This window comes from Papaver somniferum, chromosome 11, assembly GCF_003573695.1.
Source record: "Papaver somniferum cultivar HN1 chromosome 11, ASM357369v1, whole genome shotgun sequence".
NCBI lineage: Eukaryota > Viridiplantae > Streptophyta > Magnoliopsida > Ranunculales > Papaveraceae > Papaver > Papaver somniferum.
In genome coordinates, this window is record NC_039368.1 from 79,043,616 (window position 1) to 79,070,382 (window position 26,767).

General features: G+C 39.5%; 1 protein-coding gene and 1 long non-coding RNA gene across 2 annotated transcripts; both read right to left on the minus strand.

The window, feature by feature from the left end:
- LOC113320349 lies at positions 1-2,281 on the minus strand. Its single transcript, XR_003346057.1, has 6 exons — positions 2,071-2,281; positions 1,856-2,000; positions 1,476-1,576; positions 1,300-1,382; positions 1,059-1,157; positions 1-808 (listed from the first exon to the last, which is right to left on the minus strand). It is a non-coding gene; the product is annotated as an uncharacterized LOC113320349 (long non-coding RNA).
- Positions 2,282-22,857: 20,576 nt separating this feature from the next.
- Positions 22,858-25,405, minus strand: LOC113321684. Its single transcript, XM_026569592.1, has 2 exons — positions 24,919-25,405; positions 22,858-23,888 (listed from the first exon to the last, which is right to left on the minus strand). Exons 1-2 carry the CDS (start codon positions 25,246-25,248, stop codon positions 23,787-23,789), a joined length of 432 nt encoding a protein of 143 aa, XP_026425377.1. The 5' UTR covers positions 25,249-25,405; the 3' UTR covers positions 22,858-23,786.
- Between the last annotated feature and the right edge of the window lie 1,362 nt (positions 25,406-26,767).

The following is a 26,767-nucleotide window of genomic DNA, read 5'->3' on the forward strand; positions in this document are numbered from 1 at the left end:
TTTCCCTCTAACAGGACGAACAGTTGGCGGTTGACGTTCTAAAAACTTCACTTTTTGAGTTATTACATTGAAATTTTGGAGTTTTGTTGTGTAGATAAACCTAAACACAGGCCGATGTTGGATGCATCAAATCTAAAACTGATAAAGCTAATACCTGTGCAACTTCCCAATCATAAAACAACGGTAAGGTACTCAGAAAAGTCACTGAAATTACAATTCCAATTTGACCTACATTTAGCACCAATTCAAAGATAGAAACGTTTGACATGTTAAGTCTTGAAGCAAAATATATGTTTGGTAACGAAGACTGATGGATGATGAGGCTGATGGTCCATGACCCTGCAATCACGCGATCAACCGGGCCACCAAAATGGAGAACGATCACGCGATAAGGCATGCCGGGCAAGAAGCAAGTAGATTGCTTCGTAATTATGGACATCAATTCAGATCCCAACTGAGCAAGGGGATCCCTACTAGGCTGCAACCGTGAATAAGTTGTTCTCCTTCAAGTAATTTCAGTTAATGCATTTATGGTCCATGACCCTGCAATCCTGTAGTAGAAAATATCTGACTTTCTAAATCTCATTTTTGCCAATAAAAGATCGGCCATGGTAGGTAGTGGCAGTGGGAGTAATGATGGTATTGGCGAGATTTGGAAAGTCCTTTACGTCCCCTGTCTCCAATACTGCATATTTTATCAATCTTTCCGTGTACATTTTGTAGTGATACCAATTTGATCGGTAATTTTCATCGAATGTATAACTCCAGTGTAAATACCTGAATAAGAGTCGTACCTTGCGTCCTTGTTCTTAAGAAACGCAGATATGTAAAAGGAACCAATTAAAGGCACTTCAAAGAAACCACATTATGGGGTAATCCAATATTTGAATGGAGTACAAAAAGATTACAAATCTCCAAATGAGTTTGGGCTGGCTAACACAATTATGTAGTTTGACTAATTGGAATTGACAATTGCTACCCAAAACCTCATTCATAGGTGAGCATTTATGAATAAACTAACACCAAAAACTTAGATTGAATGTGGAGTATGAACTTACTCGGAACAATATACTGAGCATGTGCCCTTGCCAGCCTGCTTTGGAACCGAATCCTTGACTAAACAAAATGTACTTGATGAAAATAAAAGTAACACTGATCTACACAAAATTAAAAGAATTTTTCTAAGCATTACTGATTACCGAATGAGACTCATTTTCTTGACTGTTTCTATCAAAGTTTCGACCAAAATGAAATGCTAACAAAAGATTATTCAAACAAATATAAAAGAAACTAGATTACCTGATATTGATATATGCATGGTGTTTATTGACCTTAGTACCAAAATTGGTGTTGTTTTCTCATCTATGAGTTCGTATTGCAATCTGTAGAAAGCCAAGAAATGGTGGCTTAAGAACAATGTACAATAAACTATTAAATATTTATTCCTAATATTGAAGCAACATTTTGAAATATACCATTATAATCAATTCAATCCCGGTTCCAATGAATCCACCTAAAACTCCCCTAACCAACCTGTCTAGCTGGAGGAACTTATCCCTTGTAGGTTCTTTATGAACTGAACAAAAGCAGAAGAATCATAATGTGCAGCAGAAGCGTTGATTGCTTGAACAGCCAAAGAATAAAAACAAGATGCTGACTGATTGTTAATGTGGTTGTTCTTCATCAATAGGTGGCGATAATGGTTGCCTTTTGATAAAAGAATTCTTCGACTGTAATAATGGGCTAAAGAAAACCAATCTACTGGATAAATTTGGGTAAATTTTAATTGAAGAGCTTTTTCTATATTCCTCATAATAAGATTACCTTAAAGAAACCAAAATGAATTGTTACTCACTGGCTTCAAATGCAATAACATATGCAATCTCGGAAGACCCCTCTAAAAAAATTTCAAAATCCTAAAAAGGAATCCCTTTATTATTGATGCTAGTATATCTCTTTTGTGTGTAGTCATGTCGCGATACCACCGTAAAATAGTTATCCTACAACGCAAAAACAAAAGTAAGAAAGATTAAGAATAAACAACAGGGAAGGTAAGTAATTGAATCTCACCAGCTAGTGGATTCTGATGAGCCTCCACAGTCACTGGTAATTACATTGAAAAAAGTATTGAAAATTGGTACCCATTACTTCGCATATTTGATGCAGCTGAAATATATATGCAGATTGAAAGTGCACCCGCAACAATGATCAAATTTAAAACCCACAATGATTTCAACAACAGAACCATAATTCTCAAATGATGTGATTGATATCATTTTTCAATAAAGCTGAGGAAGAAAAAATTAAAAAAAAAAAAACTCAATAACACAAAACCTATAGATTAAGATCATCCGAAAAACATAATCGAACAATAAGATAGTATTAATTCAACAATTAATATAAACTCATAAAAAAAAATTAAATATAAAACTTCACAACCATTCGTACAAAAATCTAACACCTGATCTTCTAAATTCAACGATGAAGCACTCGAAATCCTTGGCTCCAACGTATTCTTCTAACAAAACGTTTCATGTGAGAAGTACCTTCTGTTTTCAAAAATCAAACCCAATTTGAGATTGGATCACCCCTAACCCAGTTTTATTCGTTGTTGAGCGTTTCATAACTCAAATTTAAGTTGAGATCGAATACGGAGAAAAACAATATTTGCATGATTTGGGATTGGGTGCTAAGATATGTATCAAAATATAGTAGAGAACATTGAGATGCAGAGAAAATCGAGCAGATGTAATGATTTCAACCGAGGGACTTAAAAACATCAAGAAGAATCCTTGGATTTTAAATTCATAAATGAGACTTAATTTTTCACTAATTACCTAAGCGTAACACCCCTCTGCTTGAAAATGAAACTTGAAACGGAAAATAGAGTAGATCACATGGCTGGAATGCTGAATTCTACAGTCCTTTATATTAGTTGGGCAATCCAGATCGTTCTTTATAAGCACAAAATGTAGATCTCCACAAAAAGGAAATCTCATATTAGTTTTTTCATGAATCCATCTGGACCGTCCTTTATATATCTGAATTATGGATGACCTTCGATATAGAAAAACACCATTGTCCCTTATAATATAAATTTTATAGACTTTTCCAAAGACATCATGTCAAATGTCCTTAAATCTCTATAATTACTACTAATGCCATTTTTCCTAATATAACCTCTAGATTTTTCACTGATCCCTTCCTTGTCCTATGGATACACTTTTATGGGCTTGGGCTCTAGTCCCAAGTCTCCATGTCAACTAGTGGTCTTACTTTTCTATATGGGCTCCCTAACCCTGCTAAGGGGTAATCATTTTCATGTATCAACATTAGTCCCCTGACTATTCGGTTAATTATCAAGTAACCCGATGGTCAACTCGCTTTCCTACGAACCCTCTTAAAAATAAGAAAAGGAAGTTCTTTTTTATCTGCCTCCCGCCCATTATGACAGTTGGTTCCCCCACGACATATCCGAAACCTTTTCAATTTCTTTATGTTAATACCCGATTTTCGTCTAGGTCCTACCCGTCTCAGTTCACCAAGATGCTCCTTTCTTTCTTAGAATGGTATGAGACAGAGTTGTCCTTTCATTGTATATTGTCCTTTCTTATATAGATCTTCTTAATACCCCTTCTTTTATGACACCTTGACACATGTCCCAAATCTCCTTAATTACTGCTAATTCCACCATTTCTCTAATATGACCTCATCTTTTCTTGTTAATTTCCTTTTCGTCCTTTTCATTTTATGGTATTTCCTTTGATGGACTTGGGACTTAGTCCCAAAGTCCCCGTATTTCTTTTGGGATACCCCTTTCTTTGGGGCACACCACCCCAATTAGGAAAAGTTATTTTTCATGTATCAACATTAGTCCCCTGACTATGAGGTTAATCGTTAGATAACCTTATAATCATTATCCAACTCTTTACCATCTTTGCGTTAGTGGGCGACGTTATAACTTCCCTTTGTACGATCTCCCTTAACTCTTGCAAATTATGGTGCCCACTTGTGTAACTGCCGTCTTTATGCTTCCAGACTCCCTATAAATATGAATCCTCAAATTTACCTATTCCTTTCACTTCTTTACCATTTACCTTTTTCTTCAGACACCGCATTCATACACGCACCATGTCTAGCAGTTCCTCCGACGATAGCTCCCCAAGTGAGTCCGACGAATCAGAAGAGATAATGAGTGAGCGCCCGGAAGAAAGTGAGTACTCGGGAGAACATGAAATTCACTTATCTCCTCCCGCTGATGGCAAATCTTACACGCTTGCATAGTTTGCTGGGACCCCACCACTAAAGCACGCGATGAAGCTAAAGGAATATTGTGGGAAAAGACGCGGGATGCCCTCAGATGATAATTTCATTTCTCGCCTCTTGAATCCGCCAGTACTACCTTATCAGAATGCCCAAGGGTGGCTCATGTATCTAGAGCCGGAAGGCACGCCTACCTTTCCATTAAAAAGAGTTCCCCGTATGGCTATTCATCGCGGAAATTATGGGCTTCCCGACATCGACACTCGTTCTATATCGAAAAATCCTTCGATTTGGCCGCATTGGGCAGCTTATATCCGTAGTAATCCTGATCATACGACCAAACTTCGTCAGGCTATGATCAACGAGGCTATAGATTCTTCTCTTCAGTGGGAAGTAGAGAGGTGCAGACCTGACACAACGCGACTTTTCTTCCGCTGGGTTCCTCCCGTTCACACTCTACTTGAGGCTTGGGGAGAGGTCACTGTAGTCTTGGAGGATGTCGTCGCACTCACTGGTTTACCCCTCCATGGATCCCATTCTTACGATGAAGTGGCCGTTTGTAAAGCACTAACCCCGGATGACCGAGTGTTATGGGGTTACTTGTTAGATTGTAAGGATGCTTATCGGGTTGAACTGGTATGGAAGGATAAGGCATCAACCAAAAGGGACAGACGAAGAAAGTTGCTTCCACAGGAGGTATGACTATCGGTACCAGTAAAACGGGCTCATCAGATGCTGCCAAAGGGAAAGTTGTTCTTGTCGAGAGTAAGAAAAGAAAGAATATTTTGACTCCTCCCTCGGAGGAGCACCTGCTTAACAACTCATTATGTTCTTATGAATCAATTCATGGCCCCAACTCTCTAGATGTTGCTTCTGATTCCGAGTGGATCGCCAAGGATCTCAAGCGCGCATCTTTTCCTCTCTGGCTCCGATTTTGGGCCCCCCGGATAGTAGATGGAAAGGTGCCGCCCCCAGAGCATAAAGAGACATATCTCCGAGCAGAGATGGCTGCCTTCATTCTCTATTGGCTTTGTCGCGATGTGTTCGAGTATAGTCCCAAGGATACTATAAAGAACGAACTAGTTCCGATGGCAGTGTCTCGCGGGGTTTCCTTCCCTATCGCTCCCATGTTCCTAGGTGGTCTGTACCGACACTTGGACTTGTTTTGCCAGGATCTACAAATTGTTGGCTCGATGCATAAGATCGAGACTTTTATCCCTGCCAACTTCATGCTCGCATGGTCTTGGGAACACATTCTTCCATATGCCCCGATCCTCATGAGTTGGATATCCACCGCGAAAAAGATGTCAAGCAAGACGATGGTTCAGTGAAGAAGGTTCCAGTCGAATATAGCTATTCTCGTATGGATTTCTGGCGCAAGAAAGGGAAAGTACCAAAGGGCGACATAGCGCAGTTCTTGGACGTGGCTAAAGATTTTGAGCCGCTTCCTTATCATGATGGTCGATCTGGTCCACCCATTACGATTTTACTTCACCTTTCGAAGCAGATTTGGATTCAATGCAGTTTTTGTCTGAATAGGATTTTGATTCGGTGATGGCGGTGTTTCCTAGCTATCTTCCTGGTTTCCATGCTGGTACATTCATAGCCATGTCTTACAATCCCGATCGTACGGCTCGTCAGGTTGGTTTTTCAACCGCTATGTATTTACAGGGTCGGTGCACCTAACTGATTGGGGAATCAATTTATCGTTCAAACATCCCTTTCAGGATCGACCCCCCGGAGTTACCGAGGGCGCTCATAATTAACATCTTTCGATGTGATGCCGTGCTTTGAACTTTTTATTGCGAGAACCAGTACCTTCTAAAGGTTTGTCTTACGCGGATCTTAAAGCACTCCACACTTCAGGAAGGATTAAGCTTGACGATGTCGTGGAAATGACGCATCGTCTTCCTCCAGGTACCAAAGGCCGCTCCGTGGAACTTATCATAACTTCTTGGGATCCTCCGGAGGGGTGTGATCCCATTCGGCCAAAGAAATAGGCGAAATTTTCGAATCAGAAACCTCCCCATTTGAATATATCCAGGCCGTCTCCGAGCCCTCTTGTAACTCAGGTATTGATCGATCGTTCATTTCCTTTTTAGCGTTCAGTCTTCTTTATTTCCCACCCTTTTTTTTTTTGAAACCGACGCGAGCGCTGATGAACCATCGGCTCGACCATGTTCCCAGGGTTCTCCGCTTTCCACTCACGTGGGGTGAAAGGCCTCTTCATATACGATGGAAGATTACTTGAACATGCCTGAGCACGAGTGAATCGAGAAGAGTCTCGCTAAGAAGGCCAAGCGTGAAGCAGCCAAATTTTTGGATCCTCCTCTGCGTCCTTGTTTTTCTGTTAACATTCCCCCTTTACAATTTGGGCAGTCTCGTCAAAGGAGCAAGTCGCAGCCCCTTCAGGGTGTCGTTAGGAGACCAATTCCCTCTTTCGCCGATCAATTGCACAATCTCGGGATCAGTTTGTCTGAGGGTGGCGGATGGGTTTCACCGCGTTTTAAAGTAATATCTGTCTGCCCACCTCGGGCATAAACCGTTCGCGCTCGAGGTGAGATTGACATATCTCTTAATGCTGTTTTGGAATCGATGAGTCCTCCTGGATCCAACCGATCTGTGTTTGGTGGGTCCTCAACCCACGTGGCGTTTCCTACTGGTGGTTTCAAGGTAATCAAATACTCTGTCTTGTAGTTATTAATGTCTTTCTCTCTATTTCCCTTATTTTTGTTATAAATTGTCGGGTTTTGTTCACCATGTTACTCACTTTTGAACTCTCAGGAGCTTCTAGCGGTCCAAGATCGTCATCTGGTTCTTCAGTGTCTCGCGACAAAGATATCGATGCTTCACCACACCAAGCCGCGTCTAAGGTTAGCAAACAAGCCTAGTATTTTTACTTTGTCTCCCATAAACCCGCGTCCTTATCTATAACTTGTTTTATTATCAGATTTATGGGTAGTAATCGCAAGGGAGGGAGCAAACCCGAGGTCCCTGGAATTGATGCCGGCCGGCGCGTAATCGCCAGCGGTGATAGCGCTCCAAGCGCCCTCGGAAAGATGGTGGTGGGTCTCAAGTGGACGTGTAGCTTCCCAATGTCCAAGTAGAAATCCCTCACGCAGATATAGGCGCGCAGCTCCAGTTCCCCATGGTGGTGGAGGCCGCTGTGGCTGGGGTCGACCCTGCCACTCATACTATGGTTTATGGATTTTGGGTTCCATCCATTTTCGCTGACGCGTACAAAGACATTGTTGAGCGCACTGGTGGCCATATGGTTAGTGTCGGCCTATTGGATATGCGGACACTGTTCTACATGACTAAGAATCTGCTGGAGGTCGCCGGTGAGCTTACTAGGGTGGAGGATAGCCCTACATCCGCAACCAAGATTAGTGGCTGGGAGGCGTCTGTGCGGGCATCAACTAACTTGAAGTTCCCGATAAGCTGGCTTGAGGCATTTCTGTTGAAGGTGAAGAACCGTAAAGACCACCGTGTTCAACTTACTTCTTGGGTGACCAAGCTCGAGGAAGAACTGAAGAGGTGTTCTGGGGCAACCATGCAGAGAAAAGAGGTGCCGAACTAGCTTCTTACCCAGGTGGGAGTGGCGAGCGATGAGATACTTCGTGCAGAAACTGCAGAGAAGAATGCTCGAGATGATCTTGAGCAAGCACAACAGGAGCTGTCTTCCTTTCAATCTGTTTGATGCGTTTTTACTTTACGCTTTCTTTACCTTATTTTTCATGAACAATTTTGTATCTCTTTTCCCCGTTATCTACTCTTAAGCTGGGTTGATGTGTGTGTGTGTGTTTTTTTTTAGACTGACGTTTGTTTAAGTTGATGGTGTTTGAATTTTTGATTGTATATGTTTCTATTCCTGCTTTTTCATTTATTGTTTTGAAACACTTCATGCTTGCACGTGGGCGCTGAGGATTGTGTATGGTATGAGGTGGAGGTGTCCACCCCCTTCACCCCCTTTTATTTCGATTAGGAGGTGAGGTTGGGGAGGAAAGGTATATGATGAACGCGCCTAGTCCCCTCCCCCCTGTTTTTGATTAGAAAACAGGATGTGGAAGGGAGGGGTATGTGATGAACGCGCCTACTCCCCTTTCATTTTTGATTTAGAAAACAAGGGGTGAGTTTAGGGAGGGCGGGCCATATAAAGGACTCGCTTATTCCTCCTCTTTTGTTTTTGATGAAAAGATAAGGTGTAGGAGGGCGGGACATATGAACACACGCCTATCCCCCTGATTTTGATTATAAGACAAGGTGTAGGACGGAGGGACAAATGAAGAACGCGTATGCTCCCCTCTTTGGTTTAGAAAGAGGGGTATGGGGAGGGGGGGTATGTGATGAACGCGCCTACTCTCTTTTGACTGTTTGATGACTTTATTAAGCGGGCGTGTTAAGTGCTCGAACGAGGTTATATTTTGTCGGTTAGTCGGGCGTCATTGACATTCCCGCTATTTCGTGAGTCGATCGGGCGCCATTGGCGTTCCCGCAATTTTGTCAGTCGATCAGGTGCCATTGGCATTCCTGCAATCTTTTGCCAGTCTATTGGATGCCATTGGCATTCCGTGACTTTTTGTCAGTCGATCGGGCGCTATTAGCATTCTTGTGACCTTTTGCCAGTTGATCGAGCGCCATTGGCATCCCGCGACTTTTTTTCAGTCAATCAGGTGCCATTGGCATTCCTGCGACCTTTTGTCAGTCGATCGGACGCCTTTTGTCAGTCGATCGACACCATTAGCATTCCCGCGACCTTTTTCCAGTTGATCGAGCACCAATCCCGCAACCTTTTGTTAGTCAAACGAATGCCATTAGAGTTTCCTTGACCTTTTTTCAGCCAATCGAGTATCATTGACACCCGCGTCTCCTATTTTTTCAGTGTAACAGAAGAGATTCTATCAAAAAAATATTCTTATAAAGGAAAAGATAGCACTGAATAGGTGTATATATATATATTTTATTTTTACCAGTCGTTCGTTGACGCGTTGTTACACTTAGTTCGCCCGTCCTCTTAATTTCGTTGGAAAGGATCACACTCAATCGTTTGTCTCGTCGCTTCAAGTTCTCCTGACTCTCGTTTTCTTTCGAATATGTTTCTTATCGCGAGACTTTTGATTGTTGGGTGTCCCATCCTTCTATGGTAATGGAAGTACCTTGCGGCACCTCTGTTCATTTTGTTGATATCCACTACCGTTGGCGGCAATTGAACTTCACCCCTAGCGACCCATTGGTTGAGTAGTTGAATGATTTGTTCTCTTCCGCATGGTAGTGGGGTGGGGGTGTGGGGGGGGGGGGGGGTAGACGGTATCGAGTCCCTTCTAGTCCATCTGTTTCTCTTTTGGGTGGGATCCCCCCTTGATGTCGTCTTCCGCCTTCCTCTTTGTTGTTAAGCTTCGAGTTGTAGGGTACTTAGGACGTAGAACTTAAAGTATGTCCCCAGTTTAGGTCCGCGGGTAGTTCCTCCACACAATCGGAAATTCACTCAGCTTCTTCCTCTAACTCAACGAAGGTTTGGAATATGAAGTTGATAAAGTTCCTCTTGAAAGACTGAATCATTCCTTGTAAACATATTTCCACGAGGGCTTCCTCACTGATATCTTCATGACAGTCTATCGCTGTTCGCCGGAACCTTGCGATGTACTTCATTATTTTTTCGCCTATTCTCTGCCCGTTTTTACTTAGGTCTATTGGTGTAATTTTCCTTTTAGCTGAATAAAATTTAGCCATGAACAACGAGTACATGGTTGACCAAGAACTTATGCTTTCCGCCTTCAAGTTATCGTACCAGGTGAATGTTGTTCCCATCAATGACTTGGGGAACTCTCTTATACATAGCTTCTCATCGAAGACCCTGTCATTCATGACCGAAAGGAATTGACTGATGTGTTATCGTGCGTTTCCCTTTCCATCGTAAGTCTTGAACTTGGGAGAAACATAATCCTCTGGGTACTGATATTCTCGAACCTCTATTGGATACGGGATGCTCGTCTGATGACGGTTGTCTTGCTTCGCGATATGATACATGTGCTCTAAGTACTTCGCCATTTCCTCCTGTGTGATTGCCGCTGCCTTGGCATTCTAATGCTCTTCTGGCATCGTTACCTTTCCGAGGCTATCTTGATCCGCCATCACAGCCTGCGTTATCCATCTTTCCAGTTCTCGTATCTTTTGCAATCGCTCTTCTAGCTCCTTTTGTATATTTTGCATATCCGGGGCTGAGGGTTTCAATTGTCGGGCTATTGGTACACCTTCTTTCATTACGGCGTCTTCTTCTCTCTCTTGGGACATATTCCCGGGTTGTTCATCTACGCCTTGCCGTGGTACATCCTCGCTATCTCCTTCCTCTATTATAACCTCGTCGAGGTTGAACGGGCGACTAGCTGGTTGATTCCCTGTCACGCTTGGATTACTACTACTTGGCTGCATCATGATGAACTAAGCACGAGCCTCCGGATGTGGTCGCCAAATGTTAATACCCGATTTTCGTCTAGGTCCTACCCGTCCCAATTCACCAAGATGCCCCTTTCTTTCTTAGAATGGTATGAGAGAGAGTTGTCCTTTCATTTTACCTTGTCCTTTCTTCTATAGATCTTCTTAATACCCCTTATTTTATGACACTTTGACACATGTCCCAAATCTCCTTAATTACTGCTAATGCTATCCTTTCCTTAATATGAACTTATCTTTTCTTGTTAATTCCCTTATTGTCCTTTCCATTTTATGGGTATTTCCTTTGAAGGACTTGGGCCTTAGTCCCCATATTTCCTTTGGGGTACCCCTTTCTTTGGGGCACACCTCTCCAATTAAGGGAAGTTATTTTTCATGTATCAACACTTTCCGTTACCTTACACCCCCCTCCCTAACTTCCACGTTCTTCTTCTCACGATCGCCTATATATACGCTTGTTATGTTTTTCTTCGCTTTCCATTTACTCTGTCGTTTTTCTTTCTTATCATTTAGAATCTATCATACATGCTCCATGTCAAGTAACTCTTCTAAAAATAGCTCGTCCGAAGAAGAATCTATGGAAGAGGTGGGCATGGAAGTGGAAGAAGTCGAGCCCGGAGGTCAAGAGGAGTTGCATTTACCTCCGCCTGCTAATGGCATGTCTTATACATTCGAGGAGATACGGACACTCGACCTGAACCGCACGTTAATTTTTTTTGAGAGTTCTTCATGATGGTCAGCGCGTCCCCCCCCCCCCCCCCCACGGATGATATTATCATTCCTCGTCTTCTCAACCATTCTGTATTACCTTATCCCTCCGTACCCGTATAACTCATGTATCCCGAAACGGAAGAGACCACTTTTTCATTCAAGAAAGTTCCGCGTATGGACATTCATCATGGATATTATAGCCTACCTATCGTCGTGATCCATTTTACTTCCATAACTCCCACCATATGGCCGCACTGGGTATCTGAAAAGGCGAGGGTACCCAAATATACCTCAAGCTATAACTTTTCCTTCCTATAAGTCCTTTATACGAAAGTGATTGTCTATGGACTGAGTCGAGACAATACAACAAATTGGTTCACACTTCGTGTGATCGTCCATGGATACGAGATTGAGACAATACAACAACGAAGTATGTTTACTTGATACAAAGATTCAGACTTAACCAAACTCAATAGGATTGCGTATCAAGTAAATATGAATTAAATTTTGTGCAATTTACTTTAATTATAATAAAACAATTATAATGCGGAAATATAAAGTAAATGACACAGCAAGATTTTGTTAACGAGGAAACCGCAAATGCAGAAAAACCCCGGGACTTAGTCCAGAATTGGATACTCTCAGGATTAAGCCGCTATACAAAATAAACCAACTTCGTATAGTTGAGACCAAGCAACTAAACCTATAGTTCACCTAGTTCCGTCTGTATTCCCACGCCTCCAACCTGTAAAAAAGTCAGATACTTGGACCAATTCCTTTGGTTCGTATTCCAAACAGTAAAGGAACAACAAATCTATTTGGTATCAACTCTCTTCAACCAAGTGATATGAGTTGGACAAAGGCTCTTCTGTTTATCTTAACATAAACTCCTTTTCCTGGTTCCAAGATCTATCTTATGTTCAATCACCAAAAGGTAATCATTAAGATTTTGCAATCAATACCTTTAATCCCAAAGAAATGTATTGATGCCGATCTAAACAACTATTGTATCAAAATACCACAAATATAAATCGATTATAGTTGGATCCTCTATTACCGAAACAAGTATTGTGCACACCAAATATTTATATAACCAAGTCAGAAATCTTATATCTCTTCTTTGTCTTCTAATCTTCTTAGATCTTAAATAAACACCTGCACACAACTACTTGAATCTCTTGTGATCAATCACACACAGATCGGAGTCTGTTAACAATGGATTATCACAAGATCGTCTTTAGATCTAACAACAGTCTAAAGATCCCTATCGAAACTTTGAACTAGTTTGAGTGAATCTTATATCAGAAGAGAAGATCCTCAAGCATAAACAAACTAGGTGCAATCAAAGTTCAACCACTGTTAGTCAATCAAATCAATATGAAAACTAAAGATAAACCGCAATTATCTAGTTTCCCACCAATGGTAAGCACTAGAACTTCTGAATCCCAAAGAAGACTTTAAACCGAGCGGCCGTAAGAGATTTCGCCTAATTAGGTTAATCTCCTCTCCGAATAGGCGTCTTCACCAGTAATAGTACAACAGAGGAAGTTTACTGTCACGAAGGATTAGTTTGCTAGAAATGCAAACTCAAAATATTTATAGACAAGGAAGTTTGAACACCAAGGAATTTCCAAAACCGAAAATATTCTCAAGATATTCAATATTATTCCAAATTCGGTTTTCATAATTCCTGAGAATGCACTGTCCAAATTAATGATCGAAATCTCCTTGGAAAATCTTTAACCAATAAATGCACATTACTAATTCTTATTTTCCATATATAATTAAAAACCTTAACTAAAAGATTCTTAGCTTTTAATTAAAAGATTCTTAACTTATTTAAATTCGATCTTGGGATTTACTTCCTTCTTAGCTGTTAAGGAATATCTTTGAACAATAAAAGATACGCATTAATGCACGTGTTAAAAGTGTGTCGACATCTTTCCTCTTGTAAGTCCTTTTTCATACTTACTCACTTGAAACCGATTTACCACGCTTCCAAACAAGTTTAGAATTGGTTCATCTGACTTTCAAGAACTATGTGATTGATCAAGTAGCGCTCAATCACCAATCATGGGTGTAACGGTTCTACCAAAACAAGTTTCGGTTCTACCACCATGTGAGTATTGTGCATAGTCACACTAGCTTACCAAAATTTGGTTGACTAGGTACTAGGATCGGTTCCCCACATATATCTGTTATCTAACTTATATATGTTGCACATGTCCATAGGATCGGTACCCCTTTGCCTAAAAACGTGTTGCACATGTTCATATGATCGGTTCCCTTTTCTACTATAAACCTTGCTGCACCTCATACAAGGATCGATTCCCCTTTATATGTGTTGCACCTCTTACTAGGATCGGTTCCCCTTTACCCAGTGTTAGGTCTTACACACACAAACTCGATCACACCCCAGGTGATTACTTAAGATCGGTTTCACTAATAAAAGTCATACCAATACATAAATCAGGCCTCATGTGAATAGTTTTACCAAGAACACAAACAAGTCATGAGTGGTTATACTAATCACACATATTGGTCGTTCATAAGATATGCAATGAAGAACATCCCCAATAACGCCTGGCAATTTCCTTTTCGATTCACAACACAAGATTATGAACTTACTTCCTTAAAACATATGTAAAAATATTGTTTCCTAGGATGAAATCCTCACCTCATACCCATACATAATCACAATAGCATTCATACGATTATGTTGATGTCTTATATACAAAGTTTAATGGTTAAGCAATAAACCTCATATTGTATTCCTTAATACTATGTCTATCTAGAGTGTTCATGCTTCGCAGTTTTATGTTTTCAATATGCACGACTTGAAAGATACGTTAGGGAATGAAACAGTTCAAGTCAAATATCACTAACCTCAAGTGGAAGGATGATGTTGTGGTTGTAGCTCCATACTTCTTCACTTCTTCAAGTCTTCGAAATAATTGTAATGTCTCATCTTAATACTTTCAAGCTAACCTATACGAAGTTGACTCTAGTATATTTAATCAAGCGACTCTTAAATGGGTATTGATTCACTAAAATATGACAACCAAACTTGACATACCAACGCTTGGTGGGTTCAACCGATCTATGCTCTAACAGTATATTACATCCTTTATAACCCCGATTACGTATATATTCTTCGTTTGGCGGGCATCGAGGAAGCTATAAACTTATATCGTCATCGGTAAGTGCTCAGGTGTAAGCGTGACGTGGTACAACTCTGTTTTTGTTGGCCATACTCTGTTCATACTTTGTTTTTTGCATGGGGGAGGCTATTATCGTCTTGGAGGACCTGGTCGCGCTTACCGGTTTTCCCGTTCATGGGACTCATTTTTATGACGAGGCGGATATCTTTAAGGATTTAAATGATGATGATAGGGAGTTATGGAATTATTTACTAGATTGTAAAGATGACTCGCGGAACGAGCAGGTGAGGAAGGACCAGTTTCCGATGAAACCGAGAAAGGGAGGCAAGTCTAAAGCTATTGATCAGAAAAGGAATTGACTATAAAGGCCAAGGGTAAGTCCAAGTTACCCGAGGGTAAGAAACCTCCTTCCCCGCGTCCAACAGGTGAGAGCTTACTTTCCACCTCTATCCGCGCCCATGAGGCGTTTCATGGCTCGATTGCTCCGCCTGCACGGACTACCACTCCTGATTTTGTCGTTAGTGACCACACACACACCTTTTCCCCTCTTTGGATTAATCAAATACTGGGCTCCAAGGTTGGTTGGTAAGAAGGTCGAGCCTCCCTTTGGAAAGAGAAGAACCAATGCGCCGAGTTGGCTGCCTTTATCGTGTTTTGGATTTGCCATGATGTTTATGAATACAGTCCCCGGGATACCATTAAGAGCGAGCTTATTCCCATGGTTGTTTTGATATCGCGCGGTGTTTCTTTTCCTCCAGCTCCAATGTTTCTCGGAGGCCTATATCTCCAGTTGGATTTTCTTTGCCATGATATCCATAGAGTTGACGCCGTTCATGAGGACGATACTTTTGTTCCTTCTTCTTTTATTCAAGCATGGTCCTGGAAGCATCTTCCTGAGTATGCTAATGAGCCTAATATCTTCGCGGTTCATCGTGAAGAGGAGGTTCAACAGGATGATGATCCTCTAGGTACGGGTATAGTCACTTATAGATACTCGAGAATGGTTCTTTGGCGCGGTAGATGCAATATGACTGAAGGTGATATAGTGAAGTTAATGGATATAACTAAATTTTTTGAATATTTCCTTACCATGCCGATTGTTCTGGCCCGACGCATTATGATTTTACGTCTCCACTGGAAGTTTCGAATTTAGATTCATCACAAATTTTGTCAGCATCAGATTTTAATTCGGGGATGGCAATGTTGCCCGATTATCTCCCTAGTTATCATGCTAGCATATTTATGGTGACGTCTTACGATCCTGATCGGTGCCGCTCGGCAAGTGGGGCTCGATCAAGGGGTTCGTCGTCCCTTTCTGCCTTTAACCCATTCTGGCATTCCGGAGATTCGTGCTAGCTTTGATCGCTTTATCTTCAAAGTCCCAACTCGTCTCAGTGATTTGGGGATTAGATTTTCTTTCCAACATCCTATTCTCGAGCGCCTTTTAACCGTGACCGAGGAGTCCCATGAGTATCAAAATCACATTCCTTGTTGGGCACTGAATTTTGTCCTACGTGAAGAGGCTCCTCCTCTTGCTTTGTGACAGGATAAACACTTGATCTCACGAACTAAGTTTCACTGCTCTTACGAACAACCTAAATCTCTGGTTCCGAAAAGCACAACCTAATCGTTAAAACGATATTTTGATTAAAATTGGATTAGTTTTTTCATTACAGAGACACTAGCCTTATATAGCTAGGTTTATCACTCAGCATCCGACACTCACAACTCTCCCATATGATTACATCTAAACCGTCCATTACAATTAATTTAAATACTAATTAACACTAATTAAAATACTAACTCTAATTAATACAATTTACTAACTACTAATAAGAATATGATAGGGACACCTTCTTCTCACCATAGCTGGTACATGACGTTTCCCACTACTTGGAAACATCCTTGTCCTCAAGGATGGGAAGTAAGATTCCAAGTCCTCTTCTCATCATATCGGGTACATCATGATATCCATACGTGGGTGCATCTCCAAAAGAATCCAATGAAGAGTATAACTTCTTGTCAGTCGAAAACTCTCGTTTATATTGTTGAAGTCGCAGCAGTAGGACCAATATATGTAATGCGAACTAATGTCCTTGTAAGGTCCCGAAATACTACATCCATACTGACGATCCAACGTCTACCGAACCTCGAAATAATATGAGCACACAAGGTAGGAGGTCCACCCGAAAATTCAACTAGGTAACTGAACTCGCGTGTGCTCGGTGCCCAACAGTAAGCATGTTCATAATTATCACAATTTGTAGCTTGGGATGTAGTAACAGAAGTGGCACTATCAATAAAGCTCATGGCTGCTGAGAGATGAACAAGAAACTCCATGTCTGGTAGAAAAATGACGTACCATAGTCACAGGTGTTGCCCTAACAACCAAAGTTTCCACTGCTGAAAGGAATTTTTTAACATCTCACATGACACCAAGGATATTTTAGTTTGCATTAGCTTCCCACCTGTGCAATTCACATTAGCTCCACTTTGAACTCGTACAGTGCTGACTACCCCTGGTGTAAGTTGTCGGAACTCTGGAACAGTTGGAAACACAATCTTGGCTCAGATATAATTAAATAAGTTCCAACAATTACTCTAACTCCCAGAAGTTGACGATGAAAATAACCCTTGGAAAGACCTATAGTAATTTTTTGTGATATCCCGTGTTGGAAAACGATTAATAAAAAAATAATATTTTAAAGTTTTAATAAAAAATTATAATTTATTGTTTTCTTTTGTCAATGAAACTTTTTAGTCCCACATTGTGGAGTTTCCAATTTTTAGTAGTTTTAAGAAACTATATAAACCTTTTAGTCCCACATCGGGGAGTTTTTTCTTCTTAAGTTGTATTTGTCAATTATATAAACAAATTCACTTCTTTCGTAAAATATATGGGAAAGGGGTTGCTCTCCTGTGAGGGCTATAGCATCACTCTTGAGTGTAGCCGGACGCTAATGTATTAAGGGCAACGTGTTGAACACGTGACTCACTCTGTTTTTCCAAAGTTTTGCCTTGTTGCTGTTGCGGAGATATGGGGAGCTCATTCGTTTCATCAGATCGATCACTTCCATTATAAAGGAGCTAAGTATCAATAACTTTTGCTTATTTGATTTTTCATTGTTTTTGATTACTGCACCCAACAATCTTAAGACATTAGGATTTTTAATAATCAAAAATGGTTGGTTGGTTTGTGAATCATGGATGTTAATTGTGGAGTGAAAAACAAAAACGAATTTTTGGTTAGATGTAGAGTTTCAAGTTTATCTCTTGACCTAGAAGGAATTTCGATGAACCCTTTTGACACAACGTAGTAGACATCCTGATAGTTACTCACGTAAAGTTTCAGAATTTTTGGAGTTGTAAAAGTATTTTTTTGATACTTTACAAAACAGAGAAACGTTCGTGAAAAATTCTGACGGTCAAAATTTTTTTGTTAACTAAAGTAGTTTTTATGGGGTAACCATGTGTTTTTTGATATGGTGGTTCAAACGAAGTTTATAAATCTAGATATTATCTTCAAAACTCATATTTTATCTGAACTAAGGTTTGTGAGATGTGGTGTATTAGGTGATTGGGAAATTACCGTGTCCGTGGTCAGAGTATAAACGAAGTTTGTGACATGAAATTGAAAAGGAACATGGCTACCAGGCGCATGTGGATGAACACAAGTCTTCCAAAGCTGACAAAGGCGAGAACATCAAACAAAACTCTAAGCATAGTCTTCATAAGAAAGGTATGTTTCGTAAAACTGAATCCGGCATTACTTTAATTAAGGGTGATTGTTATGTTTGTAAAATTCCTGGTCATACGGCAGTAAAGTGTAGACAACATAAAACCTTAATAAGTAGAAAGTTAATGCTAATTTAGTTGAAACAAATTAGAACGAGTTCATTGACATGATGTCGGAAGTTATTGTAATAACCAATGTGAGAGACTGGTGGGTGGACTCTGGAGCCACTAAGTATGTTTGTTGAAACAGAGACCTGTTCACCTCTTATCAGAGGATAAGGGATATCGACAAACTCTATATGGGTAACTCATCTGCGACAGAGGTTGCATAAAAGGGAAAGGTCGAGCATAAGCTCATATCTGTAATATTCTCACACTGAATGAAGTTTTCATGTTCCGAGCATATGAAAGAATCTTGTATCTTGTTCTCTTGAAGATGGTAATAAATTGAAGATCTTAATTAAATGTGGAAAACTTGTTATAACTAAGGGCATTGATTTTTTAGGCAACAGTTATAGGACTTAGGGTCTATACAAGTTTAAATGAAAATCTGATGAAGTGAACATAGTTGATTCTTGTACTTTCTTTTGTGTGTCTTTGAATGTTTTGCATGGTAGACTTGGAACCGTAAAATTATAAGTCAATGCATAAACTGCCTAGCATAGGCTACGTACCCAAATTTAGTTTGGATCTTGAACTCAAAAGTGAAATTAATATGCTATAAAATCTTTTAGCACAAATGTTCATAGTAATTCTAATCCCTTAGAATTAATTCAGTTAGGCCTAGTTGACATGAGTTCAACCCAAAACCACTATGGTAAAAGATGGTTTATAACTTTCGTGGATGATTGTACGAGGTACTATCTCTTATACTTTCTTAGGGATAAGGATGATGCCTTAGAAGCCTCAAGATGTATAAACTTGAAGTTCAAAACCAATTAGAAACCTTGAACATAACAACTGTATCCTTAAGAAGATGATAATTTCCATGTTGATTAGTTAAGGATTACCTCCTGGGTGTTGTGGGGGAGGCAGTCCTCTTAACTAGTATATCCTGAACATAGTACCCTTAAGGATCAGATGAAACTCCATATGATTTATGGAAAGGTAGATGACATTCTTATGAATACATCAAAGTGTGGGGGTGTTTGACTAAGATTGTCATTCCTCTTCCTAAAAGAACTAGACAGAAACCAAAAATGTTGATTGTGTCTTCATATAAGGTATGATGAGTATACTTCTACATATAGATTTTTGGTTGCGTGTTCTGATTTTTCATACTTTGGTGTGATTTTTCTGACTTTGTTGTGAATACTATTACATAATCTAGGGATGCTGAGTTCTTTGAACATGTTTATTCTTAAACCTGTACCTCATTAGAGATGTGTTGTTGATCCCCTAGATTTATTTTCAAATAGTCAGAAATTATCTTAAAGGAAGATGAAGTTAAGGTTGAGCCTAAGAGAAGTAAAACAATTAGACTTGAGACTTCTTATGAAGCCGACTTCATAACATTCCTAGCTTAGTCTAAGCCCTGGACTTGTAAAGAAGCCTTGATATCTACTGAAACCCCATTCTGGTAAGAAGCTTCATTTAGTGAAATGGACTCAGTCCGTCGGAACCTGACTTGGAAGGTTTATATTTTACCTCTAGAGAGTAAGACCATGAGATGTAAATGAGTCTTTAAGAGGAAACATTAGGTATATGGAACCGTGGAAAAATATTAGGCTAAGTTGGTAGCTAAAGGCTATAAACTAAAAGAAGGTGTATATTTCCTTGATTCTTATTCACATGTGACGATATTTACTTCCGTTGAGATGCTAATTGTTATTGCTATCATAAACAAATTAGAGATATATCAGATGGATGTTAAGAAATCTTTTCTAAAATCGTGAATTAGATAAAGAAATTTACATAGACCAACCTGAGGACTTTGTAGTGAACGGTTATGATCACAAAATTTGTAAATTGAACAAAATTTTGTATGGTTTATAAAATAAGCACGTAACAGTGACATGGAAAATTTGATCATGTGATAATGTGTATTGGATTTAAGTTAATGAATCTGACAAGTATATTTACAAGTAACTTGTTAAGGATGCCTGTGTGATTGTATGCTTGTATGTTGATGATATGCTTATACTTGATACAAACATAGATGTGATTAATTCCACTAAAAACATGCGCTGAATGAGAACGTTGACTTGAAAGACTTAGGCCATGTTGATGTAATCTTAGGGATGAGGATTAGAAAATAATCTAACATATGTAGTCTTAGTCATTCTCATTATGTTGAATTTGTGCATAAGAGATACAATCAGTGTGATTGTAAGCCTGCTTGTACTCCGTACGATTATTCTTGTAGACTCAAGAAAAAAGGGTAATGGAGTATCTTAACTTGAATACTCAAGAGTTATAGGATGTCTGATGAATTTAATGAACTGTAAGAGTCCAGACATTGCATATATTGTGAGTAAGTTAAGTAGATATAATTGTAGTCCAGAGCAATAGCATTCAGATGCACTGAGTAGAGGATTATGGTACCTAAAATACTCTATTACCTTTTATTTGATTTATCAAAGGTATCTTGCTGTCCTTGAGGGACTTTGTGATGTAAACTGGATAGTTGACTCAGAGGAGTCTAAGTCTACAAGTGGATATGTTTCACTCCAGCATGAGGGTTTGTTTTTGGAAGATTTACAAACATATATTGCTCAATTCATTATGGAATCTGAGAGTATTGAGTTAGATAAAGCACGAGAGAGGGCTGAGTGCCTAAGATGCTTTTTAGAAGACATTCCTCTCTGGCATAGGTCTGTGCCAGCTATATCTATACATTGTGTTAGCCAAACTATAATACATAAAGTTGAAAATAACTAATCTCAATCGGCGTTATTTCCATTGATTGGATAAAGTCCAAGGAGAATATCGCGCAATCTTTGACGAAAGGTTTATCCCAAGAGATAGTTAGAAATGCATCGAGGGGGAAGGGGCTTAAGCTCATAAATTAAACTTTCCATGAAGGATACTCAACCTTGCTGACTGGAGATCCCAAAATCAAGGTTTCTAATGAGACAACTAATTTGTGGTGGGTAAAGGTAAACACTATCAGAGAATTTTATTCTCTGTCCCTTCCCTATGGTGTAGACGTGATAGTGTGACTGCATGTGAAGGATAACTTTTAAGAAGTCTTAATGAGTTATATAGTTTCAATTTAAGATTGAAGTGGGTTGTAGCAGTAACACTCTTTATGGAAACTCACCTATCTGAATGAGGAAGTGGGCCGTTTCCTATGAGAATATGAGCTTTGATTCTCTAGAGCATTATGAGAAACAGGATATGTCCAGGGCCAAATTGGACAAAACGGCACGAGCTTGGCAGCAATCTTGGAGATATCACTCGTGGTTGGTATCGCGAATTACATCAAATGCTAGCAGTTCAAGACATAGTTCACTGTCTCTAGCAAGTAATTCCGGTAATATCTCACTAAGTAAAGGTTCAAGACCTCATGGACACCTCTGCCTAAAATGGTATTTCCTGCGCTTTTTATGTGATTTTTCTTTTGATGGTTTTGGTATTACTGGAACTTAGGACCTAAAGGTCACTAAGGGTTCACTAGTTCATGCTTTTTCACTTTGGTGAAAGATACCTATAGCCTCACCATGTGAGAACTAAAGATGAAAGCTCTCAATACTATTATGATTTATGCAATCCATAGTGTGACCCTGGGGTCAACACACTTTTGTGTGAGGGAGAGGACGTAAAAATGACTAGTATGATTTCAACACTTGCACGATCAGTCTGTTTGGATTGTGAGGTTGGGATGTTGATTTACCAAGATCTATCTGTGTTTTCATGTTTTATTGAGTTTTCATTCATGTGGGGGATTGTTGGAAAACGATTAATAAAAAAATAATTTTTTAAAGTTTTAATAAAAATTATAATTTATTGTTTTCTTTTGTGAATGAAACTTTTTAGTCCAACATTGTGGAGTTTCCAATTTTTAATAGTTTTAAGAAACTATATAAACCTTTTAGTCCCACATCGGGGAGTTTTTTCTTCTTAAGTTGTATTTGTCAATTATATAAACAAATTCACTTCTTTTGTAAAATCTATGGGAAAGGGGTTGCTCTATATTTAGAGGGACCCCCAAGGGAAAAAAAATATTTTATATTGTTTTCTCAAGCGTTCGAGATTTTCCTTTATGGTTTTTTCGGAGTTGCCAAGATCAAGTTGAGCATCTACTACATATGCTAGTAGTAGGTGTATTAGGGTGTTTTATCCTGAAGATATCCGTCCTGTGAGGGCTGTAGCATCACTCTTGAGTGTAGCCGGACGCTAATGCATCAAGGGCAACGTGTTGAACACGTGACTCACTCTGTTTTTCCAAAGTTTTGCCTTGTTGCTGTTGCGGAGATATGGAGAGCTCATTCGTTTCATCAAATCGATCACTTACATTATAAAGGAGCTAAGTATCAATAACTTTTTCTTATTTTATTTTTCATTGTTTTTCATTACTGCACCCAACACTCGTCACCGCCGTTGTGACTACTATGAGGAATTTGAAAATAAAAGTTTCAGTGAAAATAAAACTTGGTGTAGATCTATTTAAATTCCGACTATCCCCATGAATACTCATCAGTACACAAAAAGGAGCATGACAATGTACTGCAATCAAGATGAAAATTACCCAATGACAGTCCGTTGTCAGTACCACGTGCAGGGGAACAAATAGATCAGGTGCCTTATTAACGAGCTGCACTTTTCCTCTATCAAACATTAACCTACTAAAAATTGTACTAGTACTATTTCCTATGCTGCAAAAAATAGTGGAAACTAATCTGAATTTCCAGCGCAAGTACCCTACTTGCAGCATTATAGTAAGAATCATTGCAACTTCCGTAGCAAACTCCACAGGATCGCCATCACCAGGCCAAAGCTGCAATAATGGAGGAACTGCAGCATGAAAATGCATTTGACAGAACCTATGAGAGTACACAGTTGGAGTATTGAATGGAAGCAGCTCTATCGATTTAGTCCTGAGATTAAAAATGTCATGATAAAGATAACATGGACACATGGTTTCCCTTTTTCTACCAAGAGCATAGTGATGCTGACATTCCTCGTGGGCATTTCCTCAGACAACTCGCAAAGACGACGAGTGTCTCCATTTGCAGCCAACCAATGAACATTTGAAAAATCAAGTAATGTAATCAAATACTACCTCCGTTTCAAAAAAATAGGCAGGTTTCATGTACAAATTACACATGAAAGCAGCCTATTATTTTGAAACGGAGGGAGTAATAGCCAAACTCCAAAATCTGCTCATATACATAGTCATAACCGTATTCAGCCATCCATTTTGACACAAGAAACACAGTGACCCTAGAATCAATTTTAATCACACAACATTCATAAGTAGTGGTAAAATAAAAATACCCTTGACTAGTAGACGGCTTGCCTCGATCATATATCCATCGAGTAGTCTTGATGAGAACTACTACTTGGCAACTCGATGTATCCATGTGATTGATCAGTTGATATCGTCCGAAGAAGATAAAGCAACTTCTGGAAGGTATAAGTAGCACCATAGAAGTGTGAACATGAATTCCAACAAGTTCAGTTGTTGAACTTACAACTTCAAGCAAATGGGAAGAGACCCTTCCAACTAATGCAAAATAGGGTCTAAACCATTGACCATGATCCATACTAGATCTCAATACATGAAGAAGTAGAGCCTCAAGAATAAAGTGCAAGCCCAGTAAAAAAGTGGAAAAAACAGATAATAATGCACAAGACTAAATTGTAATCCCAACAAGCAACCCACACTTCAGCTGTAGAAGAAAAAAAATTGTGCTCCACATAGCAGGACGTAGATTAAACCTTCTGAAGTTCACTCATGCATAACCACATAAACATATATAAGCATGCTGAATTCCACCAACACGCATCCATAGGGACATTAAGAAACAATTGGTAAAAATTTCCCTTCACGATCTTTGGACAAGTAAGATACTGCTATTACCAATATCACCAGATGAATCCAACACCATTAACATGAAATTCTCATGCCACAATTTCAGTCGATGCTCAAACATAGAATAAAGTATAGTAAAACAACAATTCCAGAGAATAAGGCTGATCTCCTTTCCACGATCAAACACACTGCGTCTAGAACTAAAATTAAGGTAGATGCAGACATCAACAATTATGTTGGAATGCATCGTTCCTATGTTGATATGAAAAAGGTAATCAACTCTAGTATCACTCAAATTCACAACATTACTCCAAGAAATTTTATCAAACAACACTTCAGCAATACTAACAACACTACCCATAGTTAAATTAGAACCAACTGTTGCACTAAAAAACCCATCTAAATGATACCCATGTTTGTGAACCATATCATGAACAAAATTCCCATTGTATTTGGCCGTTGAAATTGAACAAACATATAGTGTAAAAGACATGAAGTAATGGAATCAAACCTAGAATAATGAGGAAGAATAGAAAAACAAACTTTACTCATGTTGATGCGATTATTGCTATCAAAATTATGCACAACAGTTTTAACGATTTCGTTAAATTAAGAACTCACCGTTAAAGTACCATCTTCTCTTTCAACAAAGAAAAATGAAGGAATCAACTTTAACTCGAGAGGATCCATTTCTGCATCAACATCTGGAGGAGTTGATTTGATTTCCTCGGATGAAGAGACAGTGAAGTCCTCAATCGAAATAGTATATTCTTCCATGTTTGATGGCTGATGTAGATATATTCCAAGCAGATATAGAATACGATTCATTTTGGAATCCAAATTATTCACAACTGACTTCAAGGAACTCATCGCATCTTTCAATTCAGTGATCGATTCACCTTGTTGATGAACCGCGTTTGAGAGATCTGTAATTTGTTGTTCAGTAGCCATGGATACATATTCCAAGATGGAGTCTAATACCAATTGTCATGTACCTGGATGTACAATAAAAGGATAAACACTTAATTCTCACGAATCAAGTTTCTATGCTCTTACGAACATCCTAAATCTCTGGTTCTGAAGAACACATCATAATCATTAAAACGATATTTTGATTAAAATTGGATTAGTCTTCTCACTACAGAGACACTAGCCTTATATAGATGGGTTTATCGCTCAGCATCCGACACTCACAACTCTCCTGGATGGTTACATCTAAACCGTCAATTAGAATTATTTTAAATACTAATTCACACTAGTTAAACTACTGACTTTAATTATTACAGTTTACTAACTACTAACAAGAATATGATAGGGGACACCTGCTTCTCACCATAGTTGGCACATGATACTTTGGCATATGAGAATCTCAAATTGTTGCACGCGTCTGGCCGCGTTAAACTGAAGGATGAAGTGGCTGAGGAGCATGGTCTCAAGTCAGGTACTAAAGGTCGTCCCTTTAATGACTTCCTAGGATCCTCCCTGCGGGACACGAGCCCATAAGGAAAAAGAGAGGGGTGAAACCTCCTCATAGCAAAAAACATGTTGCGCTTCATATTCTGAATCCCGCCACCAATTCTCCAATACAGGTGTGTTATCTATTTTCCCCCTCCCTCTCTTTATTTGATATTTGTTTTTCCCCACATTTTTTTGAAAGGTGAGGCGGATGTTGCGTCATCAGGGGGGCTCTTTGTCCAATTCCGTTGGGTGGAAACTGCCTTCATATTTGATTGAGGAGTACCTTAACATGCCTGAGTACGATTGGTCCCAAAAGTCTTTCCAAAAAGGATAAATAGGACGCGACTATATTTTTCGGCACCGGGGCATGTTCTTCTGTTGACGCCTCGCCTATGTTTTCTGTACAGGACCAGCGAGGTGGTGGTGGTAATCCTTCAAAGACTCTACGAGATGCTGGTGGTAGTCCGACTCCTTCGTTCATGGATCGTGTGGAAGGTATTGGTGTCAAATTTTCGAAAGGTTCTGGATGGGTATCTCCGGTTTGCATGTATCTTCGGTTAATCCTTTACGAGCAAAAACTATTTGGGTTAGGGGTCAAGCTTTGGAGTCCCCCATTGATGTGTTGGATTTACTGAGCCTTACCGGGTCGACTCTCGGTTTTTTGTGGGTCTCTGCTCAGGTGGAACTCAACCATATTTCCCTGAAGGTATCTTCGCATTCCCTGTCGCACACGTGTTTCATTATTCAATTCTTGGGTCCTTTATTTTTCTCTATTTATACATCTAATTAATTTTCTTCGCAATGTCACATTTTCTTCACTTCGCAGTTTCTTGACTTCGCGTCTTCTTCCGTCTCCTCAGCTTCTCGTTTAAATCCTCATGATCTTTATCCTGATACTCTAATTTCCGAGGTTGCCCCTTTTTATTATAGGGGTGGCATTCTAATAGCACAAAAAGGATTAGAGGGGGCATTCTAATAGGACAAAAAGGATCATTACATGATCATTCAAGGT

Bases quoted from the DNA above. Each gene is read 5' to 3' on its own strand.
- LOC113321684 (XM_026569592.1), bottom strand. From the start codon at position 25,248: ATGGCTACTGAACAACAAATTACAGATCTCTCAAACGCGGTTCATCAA. The intron at 23,889-24,918 runs GTGAGTTCTTAA...TATACCTTCCAG, and splicing joins GAGAAGATGGTACTTTAACG to AAGTTGCTTTATCTTCTTCG.